Source organism: Hippichthys cyanospilos, chromosome 5 (assembly GCF_059441005.1).
Source record: "Hippichthys cyanospilos isolate Australia breed blue-spotted pipefish chromosome 5, RoL_Hcya_1.0, whole genome shotgun sequence".
In the NCBI taxonomy this organism is placed as follows: Eukaryota; Metazoa; Chordata; class Actinopteri; order Syngnathiformes; family Syngnathidae; genus Hippichthys; species Hippichthys cyanospilos.
The window spans coordinates 8271115-8289951 of NC_142373.1; the positions used below are offsets into that span (position 1 = coordinate 8271115).

Genomic DNA, 18837 nt, shown 5'->3' on the forward strand with positions numbered 1-18837 from the left:
CAATGAGCACAAATTGCCTGCGCATGAACCAATCGGGCTGCCGTCGTCTGATTCAAGATGAAGGTCGTTGACCTTGTACCTCTTATATGTGCCAAATCCTCATTTTCCACACTTTAAATGTCTACTCGCGGTCGGGCATGACTCCTATTTAAGAATGATTTATATTTTTCCAATATGCTCCGGGCAAACGCGGGGGTGAAGGTAACGGCGGTCAAAAGTTTGGAAAGGAAAGGTTCTTATGAAATGGTCTCAGACCCATCAAGGAATTCACGCAATTCATTCTTGATCAAACACAGCTGGGAAGTGAAAGCTTCATTCGCATCATAAACATGACGGAGAAAATAGCGAGATGCGCAAAGCCGCTTTCTGAGTAAAAGGCGGTTATTTTGGAAAAATCAGTCAAAACGTTGTGTTTTGATGCAAATTTTTTCTTAGCAACCAAGCCCGTCACTATTTCTTCATGATTCCAACGAAAGACGAATTGATTTTGGATTTTTCCTTTTGAAGTAGCCTCCCGGGAAAACCCAGGGCGTTTTCAAGTTTGACCGGGACTGTAAACCGACTAACCGGCAAATCATTTTCTCACACGTTTTGGAGTTGAGCATTTTTATTCAGCACCCGTTTTTACCATTTCCACTTGTGCGCACGTAACATACTGGATCGTTCTAAGAACAGTAAGATGCAACGTGAACAGAAGAAGCTGTAAGCAAAATAAGTATCTTTTGTCAAATAAAGTCGGCAGTGTCTGTTGATATGGCACACTAAGATCCACGGCGCAACCGAGGTTGTTAAAGCTGCGTGCGTTTTATTCATACTGCAACAACGAATGCTTTGTTTTTTTTCTTGAAATCTCATGCTCCTTTTCGTGTCTATAACATTGTGCACAATTCGACAGAACGCAGCAAAGCAAACGGGCACTCGTCGCACGCTGCAAGTCAAGAGGCGGGAGCTTCAGCCAGCCGTTGGGTGCACATTCTCACTCGCAAGCTCTCATTTAATCCTCGCTTGTGGCGTTTAGTCCGAGAGACAGAAAGAAATGGCAGGAGACAGACGGAGCGTTGGGGCCGCGTATACTCAAGAAAAGTGGGAAAGTCTGACTTATCACATGAACTTGCATATTTTTCCCTTTTGTGTGGCCCTAATACTCTTTGGCTGTTCTTTGCGGTTCAACTGAGAGGAAGCAAAAAGCACTGGAAAACAAGCTAGAGCGGCGCTCTCCTTACCGGGGACTAAACACCACAAGTGTGTGCGCGTGTGCGTGCGTGTGTGTGCGCGCCTCGCAGGTTCTTTGGGCCGCGGCTAGGATTCCACTTTGCCGTAGGTGCCCTCCGGGGGGCGATACTCTTTGGGGAAGGCCTTGAGCTGGAGCGCGTTAAAGGCGTACTTGCGACATCCCACGTTCTTCATGGTGTTCTCCCGCCGGCAGCCCTCGCTGGCAAAAACACAAGGGGTAAGGTAACGCTAATTTGCACCGGGATCTTGACTTCCAGCCCCCGAGCTCGTAATTGCACCTATTGGTATTTTCCCCGTGGAGATGCCATGGGCCCACACCAAAGAAACCCCGCCGTGTTTTCGCGGCAACCTTCCACGCTCTGATCTCGCAGCGCTCCTCACTCGGGTAAAGAACATCCCGACCAAGGAGATGGGCGAATCATCTCCATTTCAAACGAGTCGGACGGGAAGAGTGAGGAGCGCGTTTGAACAAAGCATTTAGGGCGTTAAACGGGAGGAGCCGTTTGGCGCGCCGGATAAGGAAGATGACTTTTAGGGCGGTTAGACAAATCGATATTCGGCTGCGTCCAAAAAAATGAAAGTTCAAATGATCTACGACAAGGGGGCAAGCCAAAGCGTCGGCCACTGACCTGCGCATGCAGTCCAGGGCCCGGTAGAAGACCTGCGGCGCCAGGGCGTGCTCGCTCTGCAGGATGTGACACTGCTCCAGGGTCAGCGACATGGCCGTGCGGTCCTTGGCGCTCTTGCAGCTGGTCAAGCGCACGCCGTTCAGCCGACGGCACGCCTGCGGCCCCCGGACACACGTACGGTACGTACATACGCGATATATGCCAGAGAACCCACGCGGGTCTTCAAGCAGTCTTCTTGAACAGCGAGGCCAAGGTGCCATCCGCAGTTCCACCGAATTTATTTTCATTTATGGACCTGATGTTTTCAAATGAGGATCGTCCTTTTATTTCAGGCCCTTTTTTTTTGCGGTTTCAGACCAAGCCCGGAAAAGCCCGGCGCTCACATTCAGCAACGTTAGCTAATCGCCGACGAAGGTAAAGCGGCGTACCTCTGCCGCCTGCCACAGAATCTCCACGTTCTTGCTTTTTTTGGCATCGACGTTGCGGCCGAGCCGTTTGAGCAGATCGGGCAGGGCGACGGCGCTTCGTGAGCGAGGCAGACCTACGAAAGGGGGGCGGGCTGATGGGCGAGGCGAAGGTCCGGGCGCTCGGCGGACTCACAGTCTTCCGGCAGGACTTCTTTAAAGTGCTCGTAGTACAAGCTGAGGCGAGCCGCGCTCTCGGCGTTGATGACGTCTTGCAGGGACGTGTCTCCGAACCTGCGAGCGCCACGGACGCAAACCACCAAACCATTCATTCGAACCTCCGTTTGAATCTCTTACTTCCGGCCAAACGCATTCCGGAAAAAACCGTTAAAGTTTCACATTGAATCGAATCGTGATTCGATTCTTTTAAACTCTCGATTCATCTCGGCATCGACGTCATTGAGCGTAATAAACGGGTGTTTTTCCCCATTCTTCAGACAGTACGGATCAAAGAGCCGTTTATTGATTTTGGGAGTGAACCGAGTTGCGACGATGCTTCTATTGATACGGAGCGAGCGTCTTCCCGTCGTTTTGTTGACATCGCCTTTAGCTCCATCTAGTGGATGCGTAACGCGAGCCCAGCCGCTACTGCGGCTTCTGTTCTATGCGCCGCGCCGCACATATGCAAAGCGGACGTTTGCCAAGAGCGCTTGTGCCTTCGTACTCCGGTGGCGGTCCTTACTTCTCAGCCAGCGTCTGCTGCTCGTTGATGCCCACGTTGAAGAGGACGGGCTGCACGCGCAGCAGCATGCCGTTCTGGATCTCCCGCGGCAGACCGTCGAAAACGGCGGCGGGGACGGGGACCCTGACGTTGAAGCCGTTCCTGTTGCCCGTCACCACCGGCAGCCCGTCCGGGCCCGAGGCGGCGCCGGCTTGCGTCACTTTGAAGGTCACGTTGCGAAGGTCGTTCACCCCGACGCTCATGTCTTCCAGCATGGCCAGCTCCTCGCCTGAAAGTCGCCAAATAGAGGACGCCGACCCGAGTCGCTGCTTTAAGGCCCGAGCTAGCGAAGCGCGTCGCCCGCGACTCGCCGTTCAGCCAACTGTCCGAAGGCAAAAAAACGCCGAAAGCGCGTTCGATTCCTTATTACCGTGGGTGCTGAGCAAGCTCTCGTACTGAACCAGCAGGCCGATGGTGTGCAGCTGCTTGAGGAAGCCTGCGTGGCACCAGCTGTTCCTCAGCTTGAGGACGAAGCCGCAGATCAGAGCGGTGAGCTGCAAGCGCAGGTGCGCCAATGAGCGTCGGCGCCCGCTGGCGAGCCAGCGAGCGAGAGGCCGGCGAGGCCGGCGGACCGTCTGGCAGAAGACCACGTCGCGCCGGTACTGAAGCGGCAGGCTGGCGGCGATGGTGGGGGCGCTGTCCCGCATGAGCAGGAAGACGGCCGCCTTCTTGGCTTTGTCGCTCATCAGCGAGGCGCGCTCGCTCAGCGCCGCCAGCAGGGGGTGCAGGGCCTCCGCCCACTCGCCTGAAGGTAAGAGGCAAATGAGCCCAGCCCATCCTTTGCGGCGCCGCCTCTACTTACGAACGCCTCGCGGTACCAAAAGTTCAGCTCGCCGAACGCCCCTTGTCTCGAGTAACCGCAGAAAATTCAAGACGGAGTTGCGGGCGTATGATACGAAACGCAAGAGAGCGGCGCTCGCTCCAACAAAACTGCCGCGTAATACCTTATCGCAACCCCCCCCCGTGCCTACCGTACTTGCTACAGTGTGTGATGCATCTTTATGAATTCTTGATACGCCAGCTTGCCCACAAACGAGACAATCGTTTTTTGCATTGATCTTTACTGCGCCCTTGCACTTTTCATCTTTACTCGTTTCATCCGCAACAATTAAGACTAACAGACATCAAATTGACATTAGCTACGGCTAGCATTGTACATATTCACATCAAAACACGTACAGTATGTAACATACCACTTAGGGCTGCCGAGACCGATGTTCACGTTGCTGGCACGTCGTGAGCACTTTAGCAATGACATCACGCAGGAAGCACTTGGCATGACCCCAAACTAAAGTTCAGTAACTTACTTGCTAAAAACAATCCATAAACAAATATTATTGCTTCCGTGGACTTGTAAAGGATTCCCGGATCACTAAGAACGTCAAATAAAAACGTACAGATTAAGCTCTCTCGCACCGGACTCATCACCGACACACTAGCGCCGTCTCAAGGCAAGCAAGTGAGCTGCATTCATATTGTCAACTTGTACAATTGATGTGATTCATTTCAAGGGTTTTTTTTTATATTCTTTCCATGATATATCTGAATTATTATGCGCCAATGTAATTCTAATGCGTATTTCCGTTTTCATCATTGCTCATTTCTATGCGCTTATTTATTTGTACCCGGTTGAAAATATTTTGATTGAGAGCTTACCTGGTGACGTTTTGTCCCGCTCAGGACTGCTACCTATCGGTGGGAGAGAGCGCACGGGTAAGAACGAGTTTTTTTTTTTTTTTTTGATGGCTGACTCGCGTAACCGATTCCGAAATGAAAACGTCGACGTGTTGGCTTGTTGGGTGAGAAAAGATCCCACCGTGCAAGCCATGACATGAGCTTGACTGTTAGGGTTAGTCGATCGGGGTTAGTCGGGGGGTAGTCGATTTCTGGCATTGTGACTGATAAATGCAAGTCAGAAAACATGACTTTGACCTTTTTTGGCCTTTGCGGGCTCCTCGCCGGCCAAGGCGAACACATCATCGGAGCTGCCGTCGCTCTGGAGCCGGTCCCCCCGCAGCAACGCGTCCACCGTCTGGATCACGCTCTCCAGACTCCGCTCCACATTCAGCCACAGCTTCTCCTGCGCGCACACGTGACACGCCATCAAGGCCGCCGGGAAACGCCGGCCGGCGGGCGGGCGGGCGTTCTCGTACCCAGTCCTCCCCGTGCGAGGAGCCCCGCTGGTTTTTCAGGCCGTCCGCGCTCCCCGGGGGGGCGGCCAGGCGGGAGGGCGACGGCCACGCCGGCTGGTGAGCGGGCGAGCGCGAGGGCGAGCGGGAGGACGAGCGGGAGGACGAGGAAGGCGACGGCGAGCCTCGTTCCGGGCGGGCGGCGGCCAGGGCCGCGATGGCGGCGGACAAAAGCTGGGAGTCGCACGCGCCCACCAACTGACGAGTCTGAAAGTTTGCTCGACTTCAGGATGTTTTCGGATGTTTGCAAGCATTCGGGAGGGAGGGCAGCTTTTGACAATCCGCGCAAGGCAGCGTTTTGTTTCCTGCGCGCTAACGCTAACCCGAAACAGGCCGAGTCGGCGGTTCAAAGTACTGCCGCGCGGAGCAGGGCTGCGTTCGGCCCAGCGGTCACCTTCTCTTTGAGGATGGCCAAAGTTCTCTCCAAGGCGTCGGCCGAGCGCTCCTTGGCCGCTCTGCTCAAGCGCTCCACGTAGTAGCACACCTGGGTCTTCAGCGTGTTGATCTGGCCGATCAGCTCCTTCGCCCGGACCGCGTCCCGCGGCCGGTACGCCATCCCCCCGGCTCGGCCGCAACTAGGGGAACGCCGTCCGTGTGGGGGACGCCAATGGCGGCGAGCGCTCAAAGTCTTACCTCTCCTCCTCCTCATAGGAGCTGGCGGCGCCAAAACAGCGCGGTGAAGAAAGGGGCTCCCCGACGCAATCGAGGCGGGTGCGCGCGCCCTTACCGTGTTCTGGCCTCCTCCAGGTTGCGCAGGAGTTTCCTCAGGCCGCAGCCTTTAAAGCCTTGATGGTGCGCGGCGGGGGCGCCGTTGGTCACCACGTCGTACGTGCGCTCTGATCCAAGGGCCGGAGAGAAAATGAGACCGAGCGCGGCAGGAGAACGGCGACGCGGCCGGGCGGGGCCGCTTACCGTAGCCGCGCTCCCCTTGGACCCTCATCCTCTGGATGTGCAAGTTCGTGGGAAGGAATTCCAACTTTCGTTCGGCCTTCAGCGCGCTGGATTTGAAAGACGGCCCTGAAAGGGGGAGGCGCCCGTGATCCTTTGCCTTCCGGCCGCTTTGTGGAAGAGGCGGAACTCGGGGTTCTTACCTTTGTACTCGTGCAGGTCACTGATGGTCTCCTGATACGTGAGGATGACGGTCTGGTACTGAGCGATGATCCGCCTCCTGAGGTCCTCCCAGCACGGGGACAGCTCGCCCAGTTCTTCCAGCTCACACACCCTTGCCGGAGGCGCGCGCCAGGATCATCCCCGGGCGGCTCGAGCGGAGCTAGCCGTAGCCGCGCCCGTCCCCGTTACCTGACGGCGTCCTCTTCCAGAAGCAGCTTGACAAATTGGCGAGGGATGTGCAGGGAGAGCGCGCTCTCCGCCATCTGCTCCAGGACGCGGAGATGCTTGCCGTCGGCGGTGGGGAAGCGGTACATGTGCGACATGACGCCGCCGAACACTGGGGAGCGCCACAGACGCGCCGCCCTCAACTTTCCGGACGTGGGGATCGTCTCCCGGGGCACTCACCGGCCTTCAGCAGGGGATCTTTGCACAGGGACGGAGACGTGGACTCCGGGCCTTTGGATTCCGTCAGGCTCTCGTCGACCGGGAGCACCGTCTGAAACCGCGTCCCCTCGTCAATTGCAGGGAGGCGGCGGCGCGCGCACCGGCGCGGTCGGCCGGTGGAGCGCGTCCCCCGAGACCGTTGGGGTTGGCGCCGTCGAGCCCGGGACTCCGCCCGTTGTAATATGGCGGGACTCTCGCCGTCCCCCGCGAACGAGGCGGCGGCGCCCGAGGGCTCGTGAACGTCAGCGGTAAGAAAGCAAAGGTATCTGCCGCGGCCCGGCGCGGCATCACGGACTTTTGGGATGAAGCTAGCAGAAATCAATCAATTGTTCGGGACTCACCCTTCCGTTAACGGTGTCTCCTCGCTGCAGCTTGGCGACCGGAGCTCCCTGCTGGCGTTTCTCCTCCATCTGCCAGCCGACGACGGCGACGCCGCCCGCCCGCTCGTTCTCGGCCGACCTGGGAGTCGACGCTGCGAGCGAGAGCCCCGATCCGGCCGCGCGTTACCTCAAGCGGCCCCGGGGCCTTACCTGAGAGTCAGGTGCAGGCGGCGGCGTGGGTCTTGCAGGAGCTCCTTCAGAGAAAAGACGGCCGAGCCGAGCATGTACATCTGTTGGAGGGGGGGCGCGACCGCTCGTTTAGGGTCGGTCCCGAGGGCCACGGGCCCAAAATTCCAGGCGTGACCTTACGGTGCCCTGGGAGCGGTCCTTCACGTCGTAGACGGAGAGCTTGACCTGAGTCTGCTGAGTGATCAGAGAGTCCTGGAAGAAGGCCACGCTGCTCAGGAAAGCGGGGTTACTCGTCCCCTGCGGGTGAGACGGAACGGGCTCCAAGCGGCTTCTCCCTAACCCGGACGAGGGAGGAGGCCACCCGTACCTCGATGATTTCCGTTTGCGAATGTTTGGTCCAGAAGGCCTGAGGGGGGGTGGTGCAGCTGACGGCCACAAAACTGCTGGGCTTACGCTCGGCGGCCGGGGCGAGCAGCTCGCTGCAGACTGGAGGAGACGGGACGTCACCGAGCGCCGAGTCCAACGGGCTTGTTTTGAAAGCTCTAATTTGCCAGGTACGCCTTTCTGTTTTAACGTGGCAGATTTAAGGACCTAAATCCGAGTCGGACGGAAATCCCGCTTTTGCGATGCTCTGGCGCAAGGCGTACGACCCGTCGGTCTAAAGCGGCACTTGCGTCGCGTGCTCCGAGTGAGTCCTCGGTCCAGTCGGTCCCGACCCGAAAGCCTGTGTGTCAGACCAAGAACCTTCTTGGTCCGAGTCATTTGAGACACCGGCAACGGACCCTAAAGGAATTTTAGCTGGTCGTTGATCATTTGTGCGCGCCTGGGCCGTCGGCGGCGGCCCGTCATGTTTTTGCGCGGTCCGAGTTCCCGGTCTGGGTTCACGCGATCTAAGCCCGGAGTCCAAGCTCAAGGACGAAAGCCAAGCCTTACCTAAAGTGAACTCTAAAACCGGCTCATCCGGGTCCCCGCTGTTGCCTGTAGACCAGAGAGGATGGAGAGCTGTTGGGGTGGCCTTTGTTTGTTTGGGTCAGCCCGGGTAGGGTCGGGCGGTCACCTGACAGCGCCAGCCCCATCATCTCCGCCGAAAGATCAAAGGTGTTGGCCCGGTAGACGGACCACGGCCTCTGACGGGGGCCGCGCTCTTTCCCGGACGGGGAAGGCTCACGGCGCGGCCGAGGATGCATTTTCCGCTTTTCTTTGTTCCTCTGGCGTGGACCTTGACGTCGAAGTTCCCCCGGCGATCCGGACGCCTGGCGCGACGGGCTCAGCGGTTGCGCGCGAGTCACTGATGAAAGGCAAACAGGAAGAGAAGCGGGAGGGGGGGGGGGGTGGGTCCCGTGTCGCCATGGAAACGGATGAGCCAGACACGGGGCGCTAATGACGCCGAGGCAGCTGGCCGCATCCAAACAGACGCAATTATCGCTTCGCGTCTCTTGATGTGCTAATGCAGGCGCCGGCAAACTTTTCCTCCCGCAACAGCCCACTTTGCGTCAATGTGAATTTGACGCCAACAAAAAGGGAAAAGCTTTACGTTTGCGCGTGTCGACGCGTGTCTATTTTTACATGCGGCGGCAGTGCGTTTTGACGTCATTGGCCCGACCCGGCGCATGCTGCTCTTCCGCCCGCTCGCAGATGACAAAGGCATGGCGCTCTGTCGGCGAGTGTGTGTGTGTGTGTGTGGGGGGGGGGGGGGGGGGGTCTTGGTGTCATCGCAAGCGGGGGGGCTGTACCACTGCCTGAGACGCGGTGGGACTCTCTGTAGGAGTGCCACATTAGCTTTTAGCGCAACAACGCGGGGAGTCTTTGCGGCTGCGTGTTGTTGACAAGAATCATCGCCATGCTCGCTTGCGGGTTTTTCCCCCCGTGGAAAAGCCGCCTTTTGCCAGCGCTTCCATACTCCAAGTGTTCTTGCCGTACGCATAGGTGAACGTACACAATGAAATTGCGTTAGCAGACTTCCGTTCCGCGCAGTAGGCCATACAAAAAACAGTAACAGGGCAGTGATAATGAGACACTAAGAAAAGAAAAGATTCAGCTTATGAAGCGGAAGAAATGATATAGGTATGAGGATGACGGTGCAAAATATCATGTAGTGCTTGGCAGCTTTCCTGCGCTGCGTGAGGCGCAGGTGTGCATGCGCTAAATCATTCCGCTAAATCATTCCCCAAATTACGGGCGAGACAAACTTCCCAAAAACGAGCTCAAATTGATCATTCGCGACCGATGTCGACCTAACCCACAAGCTGCACACAACCAAGCGCTCGCATTCGATTGACGGTCCTCGATCGTTTCAATTGATTTTCGCAGCTGAAAACGTTTCGTCGCGGCGTTGTACTTGAAAAAACTCCAAACGCGGGAACTTTGCTCCAGACTCATTTTTCTAGCCCGGCCGAATATTTCCACATCACATCTTTGCTGACCTTTGCCATTCCTGCTCCGCGAAAACAGCAAGCAATCCCCACGGAGATGTCCTTTTCTCGCTTGTCTCGCGAGAGCGGCTCGGACGCGATCGTGTGCCGCGATCGTTGGCCGCCCGTGGCCCGCGGACCTCAGTTCGCCCCCCCGTGCACTAGCTTAGCGGCTTGGTAGCCTTACGAGCGATGGAGCCGAGCGAAGCGCCGCGCATCCGCTTGGAAAGGCCAACCCGAGCGAGCTCTTTTCTCTCCTCGTAATCCCGTTTTTTAATCCCGCATCAAATATCCCGTCCGTTGACACGAGCGCGCGCGCGCGCCATTGTCACCAAACTAAGCAATAACATCCAACGAGCTGGCCCCATGACGTCTGCTTGCAAAATAGGAGGAGGAGGGAAACGAAAACAAAAAACGGCATCGTCGCCGCCTGCCCGAGTGACGTCATTTGACAGCATCCTAAGAAATCCGACCTTTGGCAGAAGCGAGAGGAACGAGATGTGTTGTCGCGGCTTCTCTGTCATCCTTGCGCTTCGAAGGCTCGACGGCGTCCGCGCTCTGCAGCCTGCGCGAGCGAGACTCGCCCAGACCAGCCAGACTCCCTCGAACAACCTGCGGGGGACTCGTCGCTGCCGCTAGAGGGCGCAAAAAAGCCCAACGGGAAGCATTTGTTGACACGCTCGACCTGTTTTCTATTTATTCGAATGTCTTTCGAGCTGAAATAAGTATGCGCATGAACAAGGTGATCGCGATGTTATTTTTTTGCTATTTCGTGAGTCGTGCCAAATTGCTTCCAACATGTGTTGATCGGATAACCGATCAAGAGGTCTTATTCCGTTCGCGTCCCCGAGCGGCAGACTGCATTCCGTCACCGCCCGATAAATAAATAGCAACATATATTTATCCACGTTCAAACAGATGGCAGGTTCACTTGAATTGAGGGAAAACACAGACGGTATATTGACTGCGCCGCGTTTAGCGATGAGCGTACGTACGCAAAACATTTTTAATGCCGAGCTAATTCGACACGACAAAAAGAACGAGTACTTCAACGATTTCATATTAATAAAGGAATGCGTGAGAAGTAACGCGGCCGAATCGAATGCTCTTCTTAAAGTCGTGCAGGAAATGCAGGTAATGCTACGAGAACGTTTCCAGTAGTACTGTGAAGAAAATGTATACGTTTGTTACAAAACGTCAAAGGCGGTGCAGGAAGATGACAAGACCCGGAGAAAGGCCGTTTTTTTTTTTTTTTCCCGGACGGGAAGTTGAGCTCGGCCGTCCGCCGAAACTCGGGCATCGAGAGCCGGGCGGATCACGTGACATGCAATCAGCCGCGAGCGCGCCCGCGCGGTCGAGCGCGCGCCCCAGGTGCACTTGGCGCACAGGTGCGTGCGTTCGCGTGTCCTCCGCTGCTTTCGGACTCGTGAGCAACTTTGGGCGTCGACGCCCGCGGATGCTCCGGCGAGAAGGCAAAAAAAAAAAACCCAAACCAAGATGAGGCGGGCCGCGTGAAAGTTCGCGCTGCTCTCGCGGACTCGAGATGAAGGCTCGCCCGGCTTTGGCGCTGCTTCTTTGTTGCGCCGTCGTCTGCGACGCGGAGGTCCCGCCTCAGGCCGCGCCGGACGGCGTCGCCGCCGCCGCCGCCGCCGCCGCCGGGGGCGTGACGCTGGTCCCCCCGGTCCGGCCGGACGGGCCCCAGGCCTACCCCGAGCCCCAGAAGGACAATTTGCCCGTGTTCACCACGGACTACCCGAGGATCCAAATCCCCTTCGAGATCACGCTGTGGGTGCTGCTCGCATCCTTCGCCAAGATCGGTGAGTACGAGCGCGAGCGGCCCTGGCCGCTGCCGGCGAAGTTCGCTGGCCCGGCCGGCTCCGGGAAATCGTCCCGCGGGTCCTTTTTCACCTTTTACGGACGTCCTAAGGATCCGTCTGATGCTTAAGGAGCTAGCAACGTCCTCGGCGTGCCCGAGTGTCGATCCGCTTTCAAGTAATACGTCCCTGGCATTGGACCAGTTTTCAAAAATAAGGATTTTGAAATTGGTCAAAATGACTTTTGCGGGCGACGCCAAAGCGCCATTCCGGTTGATGAAAGAGCGCGAGGAGGCGTGCAATTTGCAATTTTGATTTTGGAAACTTCAGGATAGCCGAAGGGTTACGCCGCCGACGGGCGAACGGTCCTCCGGCGGCGTCGACCTAAAAACAACGTCTTTTTGGCCTTCGTTTTGGGGAGGAAATTTGGGTCTTTGCCGGAGAGCGGGCCGACGTTCGATCCGTCGGCCGAAACCTTCCAACGGAGAAAACGCCCGAGCGGCTTCGGTCGCCGGGCGGAAAGGCGAGGGCCGATGAGGCCGTCGGCGTATTTCCCGAGGGACGAAGTCGGCGGCGCGGCGAATGTCGTTCGCGGTCACGTACGGAAGGGTCGGCGTCACCGTCCGCTTCGGCCGGCCTTTTACCCGGCGGCGTCCCGCTCCGCCCGATCGCCGCCGGGTAAAAGAGTAACAGAGTCCGCGGCAGGCTTCCACGTGTACGACAAGATGACGGTGTGGATCCCCGAGTCGTGCCTGCTGATCAGCATCGGCCTGATGGTGGGCGCCATCATGCACTCGGTCAAGGAGGAGCCCCCCGCCGTGCTGACCGGGGACGTCTTTTTCCTCTACATGCTGCCCCCCATCGTGCTGGACTCGGGCTACTTCATGCCCACCAGGCCTTTCTTCGAGAACGTGGGCACGGTGCGCGGCGGGCCGGGGCGGGGCGGGGCGGGGCGAGGTCCGGGCCGAGGTCCGGGCCGGGACTGACGGCGCTGCGCTGCGCTGCGCTGCGCTGCGCTGCGCTGCGCGCAGGTGCTGTGGTTCGCCGTGGCCGGCACCCTGTGGAACAGCGTGGGGATCGGCATGTCGCTCTTCGCCGTCTGCCAGGTGGAGGCCCTGGGCGTGCAGGACATCAACCTGCAGGAGAACCTGCTGTTCGCCGCCGTCATCTCGGCCGTGGACCCCGTGGCCGTGCTGAGCGTCTTCGAGGACGCCTCGGTCAACGAGCAGCTCTACATCGTGGTGTTCGGCGAGTGCCTCTTCAACGACGCCGTCACCGTGGTGAGCGAGTCCCCCGGGGGCGGGACCACTCCTTTTCCATCCTCGGGCGTGGCGGCGACGGCCCCGTCGGCGTGGCCCCCGACCCCCCGTCCGCACGGCTTTGCTTGTTTCAAGAAACGGCCCAATCCGCGCGCTGCGCTTTCCTCGGTCTACGGCATAGGTGCGGAGGTCCGGTCCGGGCGCCGGCCGCTTTTGTCGCACCGCCGCAGCTCGTTGGGGGGGCGCCCGTTTTGCCGACGCGAGACGGCGCGGCTTGTGTACAAAACACTTTTTAGCCGGGAGGGGTGTTCCTCTGGCCTACGCGTGAGCGGCCTTATTTAGCCTTCCCCGAGCGCACGCCCCGTTTAAGATGCGGGCCGGCCCCCGCTTCACGGCCGAAGCCCGAGCCGGACGGGCCGAGCGGAGCGGTTGGAAGCGCGCTTGACAAACGTGGGCCGAGCGGAGCGGTTGGAAGCGCGCTTGACAAACGTGGGCCGAGCGGAGCGGTTGGAAGCGCGCTTGACAAACGTGGGCCGAGCGGAGCGGTTGGAAGCGCGCTTGACAAACGTGGGCCGAGCGGAGCGGTTGGAAGCGCGCTTGACAAACGTGGGCCTCGCTCTGTTTGCCGGGACGTGGCCAAACCGGTTCGGGAGGTCGCCCTGGCCGAGGCTGCCCCGATGCGTACCCGCCCCCTTCCCGCCCCCTTCCCGCCCCCTTCCCGCCCTCCTCAGCTTGCTGCGCTCTCATGGTCTCCACGGAAGCTCGCTTTGCCGCGAAAAGCCGCCGGCTTAAGCTTCCGGTTACGGCGCTCGACACGAGCCGCTGGCAGCTCGAGACTTGAAATCAAACTTTGCCGCACGGGCCGCACTTAAAGCTTTTTTTCCAAGCCTTTGACTAAAGACTTTCAAAGTGCTGTTGCTTAAGTCCTCAATGACTTTAGTAACTCGGTATGATAGTAATCCGTTACTGTGGTACTTTTGGCAACACTTTAGAACCTAAAATAATTGATTAGTACTTAATGGAGTACGTTGGCGCTTACTTACCCAGGGGGCGTCAAACTCGCTTTAGTTTACGGCCCGCGTGGAGAAAAACCTTTCCTCAAGTGGTAAAAGCATTGCCTATATACTTATAGAACTTAAAAATGACTTGAAATGTAGTCATATTTTTAATGCTGTTTAAGATAGTACATCACTTTAAATCATAAAACATTACTATGAATCAAAACACATGTCAAACTGTTCATTTCTTGAAAAAAAAAAATCTCATCCCTCATTTCGACACTTTATGGGTCGGTCCACGGCTCAGTATCAGTCCGTGGCTCAACTTGGCTTCTTTTTTCTCGTTCGCATCTTTCTTCCCGTTTGCTTCTTTTTTCTCATTTGCTTCTTTTTTCTTGCGCGTGTCTTCTTTTTTGCGTGTCTTTTTCTCCTTTGCCCCTTTTTTCTTGTGAGGGTCTTTTTTCTTGTTTGTGTTTTTCCTGTGCGCATGGCTTTTCTTGCTTGCTTTTTTACTCGCGCGTGTCTTTTTGTTCTTTTTTCCGTACTCTTTTGTCATATTTTGCGCCCGTGAGGCGCTTTTGTTTCGTTTGTTTGCGCTGACCTTTTGTTTGCTGGGTCTTTGTTGGTGCGATTTGTCGGTCGCAGGTATTGTACAACATGTTGAGTTTCGTGGCGGAGATGCCAGCGGTGGAGCCGGTGGACGTGTTCCTGGGCGTGGCCCGCTTCTTGGTGGTGGGCTCGGGCGGCATGGCCTTCGGCGCCCTCTTCGGCCTGGTGGCGGCCTTCACCACCAGGTTCACCGCCAAGGTGCGGGAGATCGAGCCGCTCTTCATCTTCATGTACAGCTACCTGGCCTACCTGGTGGCCGAGCTCTTTGCCATCTCCTCCATCATGGCGTGAGTGGCCGCCGCCAGCGCGGGCCTTTCCGCGCGCCTTTCCGCGCGCCTTTCCGCGCGCCTTTCCGCGCGCCTTTCCGCCACTTTCCACCCCCCCCCAGCATCGTGACGTGCGCCCTGACCATGAAGTACTACGTGGAGGAAAACGTCTCCCAGCGCTCGTGCACCACCATCCGCCACGTGGTGAAGATGCTGGGCTCCATCTCGGAGACCCTCATCTTCTTCTTCCTGGGCGTGGTCACCGTCACCACCGAGCACGAGTGGAACTGGGGCTACATCGTCTTCACGCTGCTTTTCGCCTTCGTCTGGAGGGGGCTGGGTGAGCTTTGCCGCTTGCGCCGCCCGCCATATGGGGCTCCGAGATGCCCCCGCGTTTCCCACCAATGCCTTTTCGTTGCGGTTTTCCCTATCGCGCCACCCGGAAGCTTTCAAACGAACCTGGCGCTAAGTTGGGTTAGGATGAGTTTGCCCGCGGCGGCGCTCAAGTGAGATTTTCCAAGTTGGCCCGGCGGGACGGCCCAGAGGTTTTGCTCCCTCCCTTGCAGGCGTCTTGGTGCTGACGCAGATCATCAACCCTTTCCGCACCATCCCCTTCAACCTGAAGGATCAGTTGGGGCTGGCCTACGGCGGCCTGCGAGGCGCCATTTCCTTCGCCTTGGCCTTCACGCTGCCGGACAACATCGGGCGCAAGCGCCTCTTTGTCACCGCCACCATCGCCGTCATCATCTTCACCGTCTTTCTCCAGGTTTGGGACAAATTTGACCAACCCGACACGACGTGGAAATGGTTTTTCTGTTTGTTTGTTTTTTGCCGGCAAAGTATTGACCTTTTTCCCGATATTGTGGCCCGCGTCCCTCCCGTCATGCGTGAGGCGAAGCAAAAGCTTTGCCGCGCGACGATTATTCTTACTTTTTACAGGGAATAGTTTGATGAAAAAAGTGCCTGGGATTTTTGTACGCAGAGTCGGGTGAAGAACGTGACGCGCGATGCGCCGTTCGCCTCCGCTTTCCGTGATTTGAACCCCGCGCAGTTGTCGTGAGACGCCAGAGTCCGTTTGCGGTGCCCGCTGACGCCGCCGTCCCTTTTTTGTTTCCCCTCTCGGTGGCGGCAGGGCATCAGCATCCGCCCTTTGATCGAGTACGTTAACGTGCGCAGAACCAACCGCGATCTGGACACCATCAACGCCGAGATTCACTGCAGGGTAGGCCGCGTCCCCTTTCCGGCCGTTATCCGTGTTTGCGCGTGACGCGTGCCCCTGTTTGCAGCTGATGGAGCACACCGTCGCCGGCATCGAGGACTTGTGCGGACAGTGGAGTCACTTCTACTGGAAGGACAAGTGAGACTCGCCCACGCCGTGGAGCCAAACTTCCCTTTTGTTTTGTTTGAAGGGACAAGCCGGCATTGTGCGCACGAAGCGGGAACTTTGGACGCCGTGTCGTGTTCGCTTGCCCGCAGGCCCGACCGGTTTTTTTGGAGCTTCCTTGTTTTCGGGGCCGGGTGGCGCCAACGTTTAACCGTCGCCGCTTGGAAAAAGGAAGCGGCTGCCGTCGAGTGTCGCCCCCTTTAAAAAATGGACTACGTTACGCTTGACGAGTATAGTTCAGTTGTATTTAACTTTTTGGAGATTGGCCCTCGGGGGGGGGGGGAGTCAAGTCAGTATTTCATATTCGCCCCGCTAGTCCGAGCGCAGAGTTGGGGTTTATAACGTCTTTGTGAAATAGGAATTAAGGGGAAAACTCCCTTTCAGGGGTCGGCCGTTTTGTTGCTTTTTGTTGACTCTCTCTTGCCGTCTTTCTCTACCTCACCCTGTCTCTCTCTCTCTTTCTGTCTCCCTCTTATTCTCTGTTTCTCCTCTTTCCCTCTTGCTACCTCTCGCTCTCTCCATGTCTCCCTCTCTCTTCTCTCGCTCTGTCTCACTCTTTTTCTCTGTTTCTCTCTGCTCTTTCTCTCCCTGTCCGCCTGCCACGCCCCCGGCAGGTTCATGAGGTTTAACACCCGCATCCTTCGCCGGATCTTGATCCGAGACAACCGCGCCGAGTCGAGCATCGTGGCCCTGTACAAGAGGCTGGAGCTGCAGAACGCCATGGAGATCCTCGACACGGTGTCGGGGGACATGGGCGCCGCCCCGTCCGTCGTCTCTCTCCGGTATGACGGCGGCTTGTTTTTCGTGTCTATTCTCAAACGTCGCTACGAATGGGCCTCATTGGGAAATGTTTCAGCGAGGACAAGAAAGGTCCGGCCAAGCCGAAGAAGAAGTTCCTGGCCGCCGACCTGAAGAACATGCATGACGTCCTGGCCAAGAACATGTACAAGATCAGACAAAGGGTCAGTGAGCTTTCCGCCGCACTGATGTCTTGAAATGCAAATATTGGCAAATGAAAGTAGTCAACGGCATGAACGATGCGGCAGTCCTTCTCAAATAGTGGGGCGAGAAGATGCGCGGTTGACCCCGGGAAAAAGCCTTTGTTTTTGCCACGTCGAGTGCAATTCCGCATAAGCTCGCGGAAGCCCCTTTCACGTTCTTTGTCATCGCCGACTGTTTCCGATCGACTCAGACGACGTCGTACACCAGCAAGCACGCGCTGCCCAACGACAGCCGCGCCAAGGAGATCCTCGTCCGCCGTCACTCCAGCATCCGACGGGGCCTCCGCCCGGGAAGCTTCCGGACGCCCGTAAATTTGCGCAACGCTTGTCCGCCTCTCCTCCCCGGACGTAATAATGCTTGCCGATTTTGCTTTCTTTCAAGGCGGTGCCCAAATCGCACAAGTACTTTTCTCTTCCTGCCGGCAAAAACCTGGACTCTGATTTCCCACCTGCAAGGCGGGGCGACTCGGGTAGGCCCCTCCTTTTCGTCGCGCGTGCTCCTTCTCTTACTACGGTACTTGCCTATGTACGTGTACGCTGATGCGCATACGAGAGGAAAGCACGCGCTTACATCTTTTTGTTGTTGACTGCGGCCGAAGCCAACATGCGCGTCTTCTGAATAAAAGGTTGCAGCTGCGGCGCCACCTCCTGGACCAGCTTGCAAAGTTCACGTTCCGGATTCATAAAAATTGTTATCCCTAAAATGTATATTCAACGTTATTGTAAGTCACGCAGTTCGTTGGATCGACTTCATTTACTCACAGCGATATCAAACATAAGCCTTATTTCATTCAAATGTGTCTCGTATAATAAGGCCTTCAAAGCATCAACCTCCGGTCAACGGAGACCCGCGTGGCGTCCTGCGGGTTTGCCAAGTTTCTCTCGGTTGTGAGGATGGGGATGGTTTTGAAGCTCGCGCGGGATCGTTTGACTGGTGATTTGAGAAACCCGCGGGACCGCCTTGGACCGGACTTTTAAAGATCGGATCGATCGAAGCGCCGTGCACAACTTTGCCAATGGCTGCACGATCTTTTTTTTTTCTCTTTGTTTGTTCCCAGACAATCAGGAAAGCGTGTCTGGGCGGTCCTTCCCCGCCAGGCGCTCGGGCTCTGGCCCGCCGTCGCGCTCCTCGTCCGGAGCGTCGCGGTCCTCGCCCGGAGCGTCGCGCTCCTCGCCCGGAGCGCCGCTTCCGCTCCGCCGGCTGGACACGCTGGAGGAAGTTCCGTCGGTGGACTTTGTGGACGAAGGTCGGGCCCGGAGAGCGGGTTCTTCAAAGCGGTCCGGCGAGCCCGGCCGCCGCGCCGCTCCGCCGGAATACGACAAGGCCGGCGGCGCTCCCGTTCCCCCGCCCGCTCGGGCCGCGGAACCTCCGGACGACCCCGCGCGGAACCCTCTGCTCGGGGGGCCGCAATGGAAAGCCAAAAAGTGACGTCCGCGTCGCCTGCCCGCTGGCCGTTTGCTTGCTTTTTAGACAACGCAGAGGACCGTTCAATTGGTGTGCTCCATCTTTTCAACCTTAGGAACATTTACCAGGCTTTCTCCTCTATTGAACTTTTTTAGACTGACTTTTGTTTGTTTTAGCACTTATTCCAGTAAATGCTGTTTTTAACTCATTGTCATGTCATTCATTCATTAAAAAAAATAATTAAGTCAACACCTCAGCAATGCACTTTTGGAGCTTTATCACCCTCTTTTCACAGCAGAGATCTGAACATTTTGTATTCCCCCCCCCATCAATTCACAACTAGACCCGCCGTTCTACTTCAAACATACTGTTGCTCGTTCCCGATTCATGA

At 57.1% G+C, this 18837-nt stretch overlaps 2 protein-coding genes across 3 annotated transcripts; one reads left to right on the plus strand and one right to left on the minus strand.

Moving 5' to 3' along the window:
• Positions 1-589: 589 nt before the first annotated feature.
• On the minus strand, positions 590-10351 carry inpp4aa (inositol polyphosphate-4-phosphatase type I Aa). Of its 2 annotated transcripts, none has more exons than XM_088414298.1 (24): positions 10184-10351; positions 8357-8587; positions 8233-8277; positions 7667-7785; positions 7480-7596; positions 7321-7400; positions 7132-7249; positions 6752-6842; positions 6536-6683; positions 6328-6458; positions 6149-6253; positions 5964-6072; positions 5870-5890; positions 5631-5811; positions 5201-5443; positions 4980-5127; positions 4704-4736; positions 3620-3792; positions 3418-3541; positions 3009-3276; positions 2463-2560; positions 2291-2403; positions 1863-2017; positions 590-1432 (listed from the first exon to the last, which is right to left on the minus strand). In XM_088414298.1, the coding sequence occupies exons 2-24, from the start codon at positions 8484-8486 to the stop codon at positions 1300-1302; spliced, it is 2883 nt and encodes a 960-aa protein (XP_088270424.1). In that variant the 5' UTR covers positions 8487-8587; positions 10184-10351; the 3' UTR covers positions 590-1299. The 2 variants fall into 2 exon arrangements, with proteins under 2 accessions (XP_088270424.1, XP_088270423.1); XM_088414297.1 differs by having other exon boundaries at positions 9723-10338.
• Positions 9861-18655, plus strand: slc9a2 (solute carrier family 9 member 2). The gene is made up of 13 exons (XM_088414299.1): positions 9861-11527; positions 12230-12444; positions 12556-12804; positions 14427-14677; positions 14779-14996; positions 15223-15422; positions 15789-15878; positions 15943-16013; positions 16655-16822; positions 16897-17002; positions 17233-17349; positions 17424-17511; positions 18100-18655. Exons 1-13 carry the CDS (start codon positions 11254-11256, stop codon positions 18468-18470), a joined length of 2418 nt encoding a protein of 805 aa, XP_088270425.1. The 5' UTR covers positions 9861-11253; the 3' UTR covers positions 18471-18655.
• The last annotated feature ends 182 nt before the right edge of the window (positions 18656-18837 follow it).

What these genes read in the sequence shown, in the direction of transcription:
- inpp4aa (XM_088414298.1), bottom strand. Translation starts at nt 8,486, where the DNA reads ATGCATCCTCGGCCGCGCCGTGAGCCTTCCCCGTCCGGGAAAGAGCGC. An exon ending in GGTTTTAGAGTTCACTTTAG is followed by an intron (nt 7,786 to 8,232) that starts GTAAGGCTTGGC and finishes CGTCTCCTCCAG; the next exon opens with TCTGCAGCGAGCTGCTCGCC. An exon ending in AGGACCGCTCCCAGGGCACC is followed by an intron (nt 7,401 to 7,479) that starts GTAAGGTCACGC and finishes CCCCTCCAACAG; the next exon opens with ATGTACATGCTCGGCTCGGC.
- slc9a2 (XM_088414299.1), top strand. Translation starts at nt 11,254, where the DNA reads ATGAAGGCTCGCCCGGCTTTGGCGCTGCTTCTTTGTTGCGCCGTCGTC. An exon ending in CACTTCTACTGGAAGGACAA is followed by an intron (nt 16,014 to 16,654) that starts GTGAGACTCGCC and finishes CGCCCCCGGCAG; the next exon opens with GTTCATGAGGTTTAACACCC. An exon ending in TGTACAAGATCAGACAAAGG is followed by an intron (nt 17,003 to 17,232) that starts GTCAGTGAGCTT and finishes CGATCGACTCAG; the next exon opens with ACGACGTCGTACACCAGCAA.